Raw genomic sequence first — 11,286 nt, 5'->3', positions numbered from 1 at the left:
AATAACTTGTTTATTAATAGTAATAATGTATATACATAAGAGGAAATTTTGGGTTAAAAAATTGTTAACATTTATTTAAATATCTGATATTTTATGTATGAGAGCCTTGTTATGTTTATGAATAATGTGAAAAAAGTTTGTAAAGACAAGCATACATAATAAAAAATCATAGCATAATTTCCCTCATGGATACTTTTGTGGAACCCCATGGAAGCCCATAAAGGAAGGGTTAATGGACTGTAACTGCCTGTAGAATGAAAAAAGGGACATCTTGACTTATATTATGAAGCCTTCCTCAGGTCAATGTCAATAAATACATCCACTTGACCTGAAGAAGGCCTTAATTTAGGAGCCAGAACATCATGTCCTTTTCCTGGTACATTAAAATTCTCAGACCTATTAATTGTTACAATTTTAGTAACATTTATTCTTGTTCTTATTTTATCTTTTAAAAGTACTTATAATGTTTCAAAATTAAAGAATGAATATAACTTTTCTGATCATTTTTCTGACAAAGAGACACAAAGCTGACTTTATATTTCTACGAGTATATTTTCTCTATCTACAAAAATTGCAAGCAATTAAGGGAAAAAGAACAGGGTACTTACCAGCATTTATAGTGCTATGATTATACATGCAGATATCGTTTGACAATGGTTCTTGTCGTCCTCCTCTGCTGTTACCCTAACAAACACAATACATTTTCTAAAACACTACAGTCATGATTATTATTAGAATGAAATTTCTAAGATTAAAAATTAAAAATACTGTACTGCTACAACTCTCAATTTTTCTTTTCAACTGTTATTAACTTGTTCAACCTTTAGAGCTACCTTACCCAATCTCACATTTGAAGAAAATGTACCACTTCTAAATAGTAGATTATTATTCACTAGTAAGATAAATCACAATATTCATACAACACACAACAGTAGTAACAAGATAGTACTTTCTCTGATGAAACAGTTGGTACAACAACACGAGGAGAACCATATAATTAAGCTGTTCATATACATTTGTGAGCTTCCAGCTCAGATAAAGAACTACTACTTTTATCCCGTCCTTCTTGTGTCCCTGGTTTACGTTCAGACTGAACACCTACAAAAATTTGAAAACAAATTAATAAATATTGTCTTTTATTTATTTTTTTTACATAACAGAGCTTTTTGCCTTTCTTTTCCCCTTAGAAAATATTCTTTCGGGAAGTCAAGATACAGAAAGTTGAACAAGCAAATCAACAAGTCATGTGATAATCACAACCAATATAAATGTGTTGTAAAGTAAGTTTTATAAAAACTACATGTTGACATTGTTTAGCATTGTTTTCAGGAAGGGTGGTATAACTCTTCCAAAACCAAAATATTCATACACTTACGTCATAAAGATGTTTTCTTTTCAGATTAGGGACTTAGAATTTGCAAAATGATGATGTACTTTATACTTAATGAAATTTGGAAAGTGAGGGAATGGGAATCGTCATGGAGATTTAGCAACCATCCATAAAAAGACCTGTAAGAAACCCACCCTAGTCACGGTATGGAAAGTAAGAAATATGCAGTAAAAAAACCATGCAAGACATTAGTGGAAGTATTAACTGCAGAAGATGAACCATAAAAAAATATCACACAACTGGCAAAAATCTATATTGTGACAGAAAAGTAGAACATATGCAATATTACTTGATGCACGTGTAAGTCATCTGAGAGCTGTAGGTGATACAAGATATTCTAGGTATAAAGAACATTCACAATTTTTCTATCATATCTTGTGAACAATGACAATGAAAGGTCTACACTACCTCAAAGCACCTTGTTCATATTGCTCAATTATATTACATGCATGCAACTTTTATGAAAGTAATTAATTACAGATTATAAATCTAACAGTACTTACATTCAGCTCTCATACCCACAGCAAGACATTTCTGAAGACGGCAGAACTGACATCGATTACGATAATGTTTTGTTACCTCGCAATCTCCATTACCACGACAGTTGTACTGTATTTGACGGCGAATGCTTCTTTTAAAAAAACCTTTACACCCTTCACAGGTGATCACACCATAATGACGGCCTAAAACAACAAATCATTTGCTGATGAAAAACACAACATATTTACTAGAAGATGCCACTTTCCTAATAACAAACACAAATTATACAATTTCACCTTTATAGATAAAACAGGTTCTACTTCATCACAGATACAGCAGGTCTTATGTGATCCATCTTAACCACAGATGCAGTAAGATTTCTAACCTGACCACTCATAACCACACATACAGTAAGATTACTAATCTGATCATTCTAACAACAGATGCAGTAAGATTTCTAACCTGACCACTCATAACCACACATACAGTAAGATTTCTAACCTGATCATTCTAACAACAGATGCAGTAGGATTTCTAACCTGATCATTCATAACTACAGATACAGTAGGATTTCTAACCTGATCATTCATAACTACAGATACAGTAGGATTTCTAACCTGATCATTCATAACTACAGATACAGTAGGATTTCTAATCTGATCATTTGTAACCAGAGATACAGTAGGATTTCTAATCTGATCATTCGTAACCAGAGATACAGTAGGATTTCTAATCTGATCATTAGTAACCAGAGATACAGTAGGATTTCTAATCTGATCATTAGTAACCAGAGATACAGTAGGATTTCTAATCTTATCATTCGTAACCAGAGATACAGTAGGATTTCTAATCTTATCATTCGTAACCATAAATACAGTAGGATTTCTAATCTTATCATTCGTAACCATAAATACAAAACTTTCATAGTCATGTATAAAGCATAATTTTCTACCAAATCACGGATATGCAGAATGCCTTACTTAACCAAAGATACATATGAATCTCTAATGTGATCTTTTAACATACAGCACAATATTCTACATAATTTTCTCTACTGATTAATATCATTAGATCTTTGACCTAACATACTTTCTTACCTGATCCTCTATCTCCACAGACGTAGCAAGTTTCCATGTTTCCCTCCGAGATAACTGCTTTAGATGTTTGATCACGAACATTCCAATCATTCACTTTCACTGCCCACTCAGTCACTCCAGGTAGGGCTAGCTGAATGCATGAATTGTCAGTTTGGTTGTTGAAACTTCCCTGAAAATACATCCTTTACATGCATCTACTAAATAGCAAGTTCACAATAATATCCAGATTCAGAGACAATGAAATACACATTTCTGAATGAACTGAAACACAATACGAATAACATTTGTAAGAGTGCTTACAACGTAATGTTCCAAGCTCAAACAGCAAACAGCTGCCTTCTCCTCATTAGTAGTATAGCTTATCATGTCAGTGTCACATGACCTTAAATTCTGAGCATCATTAATGCAGTGCAGTACTTGTTGTACATGTATCAACAGTTACCCATTCTCTCACCTTCCATGTAGCTTATTCACTTATGCCGGGATGTTCATCATGTCCAGTATATGATGAGTACTTGTTAGAGTAAAGCCAGTGTAACATGGCAATAGTCAAAATAATTGCACTAATCTGTGATAACATGAGATTAACAAGTGACATATTCCGTGGCCATCCCAGTTCAAGAAGGCAGATATAAGATACTGTCTTGAAAGGGGTCAAAATAATAGCACTAATCTATAATAATGAAAGAGTAACAAATGGTGTTACCTGGTTTTTAATAGCACTTTGCATTACATAATCTATCGTGTTTATAGCAGTACTTAACATGACTTATCTGCTTTACCTTGTTTATAGTACTTTTCATTACATGATTTACCTAAACAGGTGGTTAACAATACATGGAGCTCATTATTAATTAAGGAAAGCTATGCAGAGATTAACCACTTGACAAACAAGTACATTAAGAGTGCAAGATTTCTACTGCACCATTAAAACACCAGTGTATAAAATACTGTAAGCTATTAAAACACCAGTAAAAACTAAGTTTCTGAAAAATTAAGCAAGTGCTAAGTTACAAGAGAATATCTTGAATACACAATTTTCATTAATATGATAAATGTGTGTGTATTAAAGGAAACTAGACTCAAACTGTCAGCAGGAAGAATGGCTCAAATATAAAAAAACCATGTTAGCACTCAACTGAAATTTTATGTGAATTCATTAAAATAACACCTGTAGACATGGAGGAAGGAAGAATATTCAAGACAGCAAAAATATTAGTATAGATAAGTAGCTCATAATACATCATAAAAAAAAGATATCAAAATAGCACTGCATACATGTCAACAAGATAAACTAAACTGATAGAGAAAACTCAGAGAGAAAGTCCAGAGAAAAAGAAGTGAAATAGTGAAAGTAGCCAAACATGGACTGAAAAAGTGAGCTCAAGATAGAACTCATCAATTATACAACATGAAAAAAATTGGTGAAAAGACAGTCAAACTAGGTGTTCCTTCCCAACATGAAACTATAAAGTCATATGAGTGAAATTCAAGGATCCTGCCAAAATACTTGTAGCATGATGGACAAAATTAAAGGATTCTGCCAATACCTGCAGTCAATGAAGTGAGGTGCATAGTGATTTCGTTTTTAATGTGATATAGCTGAACGTGATGAATGTACTCACAGGTGCAACGAATATACACACAATTCTATAATGCTGGAGTTAAACACAAAAGATGTAATGTAACACACAAGTTGTACTCCCTTCAATATTTAATTAATTATTATTGCAGTTTTAATCAAATTATATTAAAATCTTTATACCTGTAATATAATTGCAAGCTGTTAGAGATGTTGCCCAAACAAATCATTTTTATATCATCTGAATGTTTGCTAAAACACTTGCTATCCTATTTTATTTTTCCAGTATTACAAAATTACCTAATTCACAACACTCCACTAGAAGCAGATCTATTCAAGTCGTGCATCCTCAACAAGTAATGCAAAGTTATACTGACCCCAAATAACGGCTAGTTTGGTAATATATTATGAAATTGTAGAGATTGTCAACTCATCTAATAATATAGAACAAAAACAATAAACAATGACCTCTACCAGCCTCACTTAGTTAATAAAATTACAGGGAAGAGGCTTTATCTAAAGAATTATATCTCATAATATTCTACAAAAGAATTGTTTGCAAGTTAAATGGCACTGGATAATAACAGCTGAACTATCAGCTTTTCAGTTACTCTCATTATGACACAGTATGTTTTGAACACCACACGTTTCATGTTGTTACAAGTGTATTATCATTACTAATTTTTTTTTGTTAAAGGCATATCTTCATTCCCAATTTTTAATTGTTACAGATAGCTTTTCATTCCTAACTTTTGGTTATTGTAGGTGTGCCTTTACACATGATGTCAATCAATCTAGTATTTTTCTGAAAAAGAAAACAAACAAAAACATTGTCTCAAATTATTCATTTCCAGATAACAAAATAATCGACCCCTTACCGACGTTTCTCCAATTCCAGTAACCCTTCCAGGTAGCGTGTTTCTAGGCTGTGGTGCTTTATGGTTATTATTTGTTAGAAAGAACAGTAGCTGACTTGGCTCGGATGCTTGTTGATTATCTCTCACAGAATCACTGTCTTCATTCACACTGTTGTTTTCTCCTAAAGGAACCAATTACAAGTTCTTCATGGACTATTTTCAATATCTTAAACTTGGAGCTATGCATTTCTTTTCAAAACATGAAAACAAGACTACTTATAGTACTGGATGACATCCAAAACCTGAAGTTACTTGTAAGTGAAACACAAGAAACAAAGTGTTAAGCAGACATTAATCTTAATAGATGACTCAAAAAGTAGTAAACATACCACAGAAAATTATTAATGAAAGCAAAGAAAACCTCACAGTAATACTGATAAAAATTCAAAAACAAAAATGTTTAAATCTTTTAAAAAACATAGATATTTTTTTCTTTAAGTTAACAGTATTACCAAGATGCTCATGATACATTCTATCCTGAAAATAACTACATCTGAATAGGCTTTACATACAAAATGGTTTTGCAAATAGATAAAATGAGATTTCTAAACACATACAAAAATAAAGAAAAAGAAATTATTCACATGGCTGTATACATAACAAGTGGTATGAAAGATGTTCTATTGACTAAGTTGTGTAAAAACCATACACAAAACAATGACACTAGAATTAATATCACCAAACCTGGTTACTCGGTATTTCTATAAATCTATAAAAGAACCTCTGGACCAATGATAACATTGTTCATAGCTATTTGTAACTCAAAAATTGAGAAGCTGTGTTTATGAGGCACGTGTAAGTTAAGAGAATTTGCAAAGTTTTGTCACAAACAGCTAACTTAGCCATCCTGTATGCATCACATTTTGTTTCTAAATTTAGGTATACCTCTTTTGAAAAGTGTGAAAATGAAATTGATGATATTAATTTTGGAATTAAACAAAATGTAGTGAAAGTTGGGATGAACATCCATTTCATAATTGAAAAGCATGCTCAGAAATAACTGGCATTTCAATTAAAAACATTTCATTCAAAAGAAAATGCATGAATTCGACAAATATACAGATAAATGAAGTTAGAAAACAACCCTGTTTTGACTTGACTTGTTCCTTAGATAAAAAGAAAATTGACAATATTTAAAGTGACAACAATATTTGAAAAGTTTTTGTTTGTTTTTTTACTGGAAATTAATAAGCAGTATGAAAAACGTAGAAATAATAACCCTTTTACATTATTACAGATGCTATCTTTTGTTTTTAAATTAGAGTTTAACCTTTTAAAATTACAAATGTTAACCTTTTTCAAAGTTACAGATTTTGACTTTCTTATATTATTCTAGACCTTACTTTTCTTCTGTTATCATGTTTTATCCTTCTTGCATTATTACGAAATTTATCTTCTTAAATTATTACAATCTTATTTTTCTTTCATTATTACAGATTTTCTTCTTTGATTATAGATTTTAACCTTCTTTCATAATTACAGATTTCATCCTTTTTACATTATTAAACGTTATAATTTTCCTACAATGGAAATGTATTTCCAATAAGTACTTACTACTTATGACATAAATAGCTATTCTCATTCAATGTTGCCCTCTTTATGCCAAATAAATTTTTACACATATCATATGCCTTATATTTCTCCTTCATTGGAATTGACTGATTCCAATGTGTCTCGTATGCAATCATCATGCCTGAACCCTTCATCAATAACAATGCAGCATACTCTCATTACACATACAACTTTCTCTATTCAATTCTTCCAAACTATCACTTCTAGTTTTGGCAAAAGATGAAAGCAATGATTTTAAGTTGTGAGGAAGGATGGGAAGAGGTAACTACTGAAGACACATTTTCAGTGAAGGAGTACTAATTTTAGGTACAGTACATTAGCTAAAATCACACATTGAATAGGTAGATGGATGGTGCAACGGAAAAAAAAAATCCTTCAAAAGCATTTGCAATACACTCCCTATGATGAGACAGTCACAATCTAAGATGGAGAACAGCACCACTTCTGAAACAGGTATACTCTTCACCCATTGTAAAAAGATGTTGCATATATGGAAGGAAAACAGGACACATCCAACTGGGAGAGAACTATGGCCAGAAAGTAACAAGAACCCTGCAATGTTTATTGAACTCTACCAGAAATTTTATAAGTGAGTAGAATGTAAAGGATGTCCTTTGGTGTAAAGTGGCTATGACATGACAAACTGTACATAGCAAATCAAATACATCCAAAACCCGTGTCACTGGGAACCAACATTCACATGGGGGTACAATGGCTACCATACCATTGGACAGTCAACTACAATTCAAAACTTGGCCACCAGGTTTAGGGTACAAAAGAGAATTATACTAGTGGTAAGTCAACTACAATCCAAAAACACAACCATCTAATGGAGGCAAGAAAGAGAATGATATCATCCAAACCTTAAATTCATGAGAACCAGAAGGAATCTAGTACTACCCAACTCATGAACAAGGCACACGAATAAGATAAATTGATAGATTGATGTGTGTACCCAACATTTGGTATCGAAAAGAAGTCTGCATAACGTAAACCATTTTTCTCAAAAAGTGAATTTGACTAGAACTGTTCCAAGAACATTAACATTCTCAGAATAACAAATATCAAGCAGCAGTAGAAAGGAGAGAATCATAACAATCTCCAATGACCTTCACCTTCACCCAAAACACTGATGGAATGTAAAACATGTGTAAGGAATTATGTTGACTGGTTCTACTCTAAATCAAAACACTGCCACTAGGAACCAACATGCATGTGAAAATAGGATAAGGAATCCCAATTGAAGGGGTGAATTACAGTTTTGACATCTCATTCCTATTTGTTGTTATGTTGTTTCATATTGAAGGATACCATGACATTTATCAAAACATCACCACCCTACTCTCAACTGAATAGTTTTATAATAATTTCTATTTTTGTTTGCAGTTTGTTAACCCATTCAGAAAGATACCTCCATGGTCCACCACTCCAGCAGCCTGAAACTGGAAAGTGGTAAGAACTCTCAAACTCCACAAGAAGAAAAGGGGGATAAAACAAGTCCATGCAAATAACAACACCTGAGGCAGTGCAATGGATAACCATGAAAATGATCATGAAACCTAATTTTTAAAGCAACCATACCAATTTAGTCAATACAAGGCATTTCATGGATGGGCAGCTATTTTCTTCTTCTTTATCAGTGTAATTCATGAGTGAGAACAGTCTAGGATGGTCAAACTTTTGAAGCAATTCATTGCAAGGATAGATCAACAAATGATCTTGTGAAACATCCCACCTCTGCAGCATGTGTTGCATGGTCATGGAATTATAATATGCAAGTCAACGTGTCTTGACAGTGCAGGTTTGAACAGTTAAAAGAATTTTTGGTCAATAACTGCTCACTACAGAGTGGAATACAAATAATGAGGATTAATAAAAGGGAAAAGAGCCCCTTAAAAGGAAAAAATGAAGAAAAAAATAACTTACTGAATCAAATTCTTGCTGAACTCTGATATTCAAGAAGGGTTATAGGTGGAAGATGATAACTTGGAGAAAAAGAAAACATTGATCCAATGCAAATAGTGAGATGAACATACTGTATAGTCCACATGCCTGATTGAAGAAGTACCTCCAGAGGACATGGAAGATAAAATGCCAATGAAAACATAAGATATCAAATTGGGTGAGAAGACACTCGGAATAAAGTATGAGATGAAGCAATAAAGAGGAAGAAGCTAATCCCAATTGGCAAAGAAGAAAGGAAAAAAACTTGGACAGTTTGTTAAGGGAGAAAGAGAAGGAAATGGACACCATAGAAAGAAGCTGTCCAATCAATATAACAGAGTTGGGTGGTTGGTTTGGTGTTTTATGGCCCAAAGTAACTAGACTATCTGTGCAAAACACCTGGTAAAAAGTAAAAGTAAAATTAGTAAAATTCATAAAAAGGTAGGTAAAGTAAAACAAAACAAAGTTTAAAAAACATAAATAGCATTAAAACCAATTTTTACATTAGTCTACAGTGGTAAGAGAAAACCTACAGTAATACAAGTTGTAAAGGACTTTCTATAGCATAAATGTAATTATCATAACTTGAAAGGAAGAATAACAGGTAAACTCAAAAACCAAAATTAGTCACCTGAAGTTGACCTTTTCAGTCCTGGTTTCGAGTTATTTGACATTACAGCCATTTTCTAATTTCAAATCGAACTAGATGGACTTTGATTCATAAAAGTGAATCACATTAAAAAAGGTCTAATGTATAAATTAAAAAACTTAAATAGCATTATAAAGATAATTGGCCTTTAAAGAACTAAAAAAAATTTTCCAAGGTGGAGAGTGTCACCATCACCAATAACACTGTCTCACATTATGGATAAACCTTTGGACAGAACATGTTTAAAATGGTGCCGTCGTTGAGAGTCATAACGATGGCAAGACAAGTAAAATGTGGCTTATTGCAACCTGAGTGTTACACAGACAACACATTGGTGCATCAGTCCCACATAAAAGAAAATGATGAGTTGAAAAAAATGTAACCAATGCACAGTCTAGTTAGAACAATTACCTCTTTCCGATCCTTACGGAAGCAAGAAGGCCAAAGTCAATATAAAGCTTGTTTTCACGTTGCTCACTCTAAGTCGACTGCCAACTGGAATGGAGCCGAGCGTTGAATACAGGACCATAGTCCACATATGGAACAGGCACAGCAATGATAGTGCCAGATGCTTTGGTAAGGAATGAAGTTTTGAAGTATATAGTAAAGACAGCTGCAAATGGAAGAGGTGCAAAAAAGGTTTGTGAGACTCAAAGTTTAAGCTCTGAACTGGGGAAGTGCAGAAAGCCCCAGTGCAAAGACAAAGCCCTTGATAATAAATGGAGTACAGCATCTTTAAGGCTGAGGTCCTGACAGAGCCATAGACCAGTGCTCCATAGCCAAGTTTCGATTGAATAAGAGCATGATATATATTTAGCAAAGAACACTGATCCACTCCCCAAGTGGAGGAAGAGAGGACATGGAAGATGTTCAGTGCTCATGTATATTTGACCCATAGCTGCTTGATGTGTGGTATAAAGGTCAACTTATAGTAAAAGATAAGCTCCAAGAACTTCGTCCCAGGGACCACAAGCAGCACAACTTCACTGATATGGAGTTCAGGATCTGGTAAGTACCCTGTTGGTGGCAAAAGTGCATGCAAACAGTTTTAGAGAGAGAGAAGTTAAAGCCGTTTGCAGTGGTCCACTTCAGTGACCAATTGAGGGCAATCTGCAGCTGCCTTTCAATATACCTCATGTTCGATGACTGACATGAGATGTGAAAGTTGTCGACATAGAGCCTGTTTGCAACAGTAAGAGGGAGTTGTTCAGTGATGGCATTTATCTTTATACTGAAAAGTGTGACACTCAAAACACAGCCCTGAGAGACCTCAAGTACCTGTAAAAAGAATGGGAAAGTGTCGAACCCACACAAACTTGGAATCTCCTGTCCATTAAACAATTTTTAATATACATGGGTAAATGACCACGTAACCCATATATATGGAGGTCTCGCAAAATGCCATACCTCCATGTTGTATTGTAAGCATTCTCAATGTCAAAGAATATAGATACAAGATGTTGTCATTTGAGAAAGGTTTCTCTGACTGACGTTTCAAGTCAAATCAGGTAGTCCATAGTGGAGCACTTGTCAGAACCTACAAGAGAAGGTTGTTTGGTTTAAGAAAGCAAACAAGATGAGCATTAACCATCCTCTCTGAGGTCTTACAAAAACAGCTCATCAAAGCAATTGGACAGTAGTTTAAAGGAATCTAG

The 11,286-nt window shown here is 33.6% G+C and overlaps 1 protein-coding gene across 1 annotated transcript in view; it reads right to left on the bottom strand.

Moving 5' to 3' along the window:
- The window catches only part of LOC143234580 (nuclear receptor subfamily 2 group C member 2-like), a 55,137-nt gene that overhangs the window by 29,079 nt on the left and 14,772 nt on the right, over positions 1 to 11,286 (bottom strand). The window contains 5 exon segments of the mRNA XM_076472037.1: positions 609 to 684; positions 950 to 1,098; positions 1,894 to 2,073; positions 2,968 to 3,136; positions 5,428 to 5,588. Of these exon segments, the coding sequence (XP_076328152.1) occupies positions 609 to 684; positions 950 to 1,098; positions 1,894 to 2,073; positions 2,968 to 3,136; positions 5,428 to 5,588 (735 nt within the window).

Source organism: Tachypleus tridentatus, chromosome 12 (genome assembly GCF_004210375.1).
Source record: "Tachypleus tridentatus isolate NWPU-2018 chromosome 12, ASM421037v1, whole genome shotgun sequence".
Taxonomy (NCBI): Eukaryota; Metazoa; Arthropoda; class Merostomata; order Xiphosura; family Limulidae; genus Tachypleus; species Tachypleus tridentatus.
The sequence above is the reverse complement of the archived record's forward strand: the minus strand, read 5'-3'. Positions and strand labels throughout refer to the sequence as shown.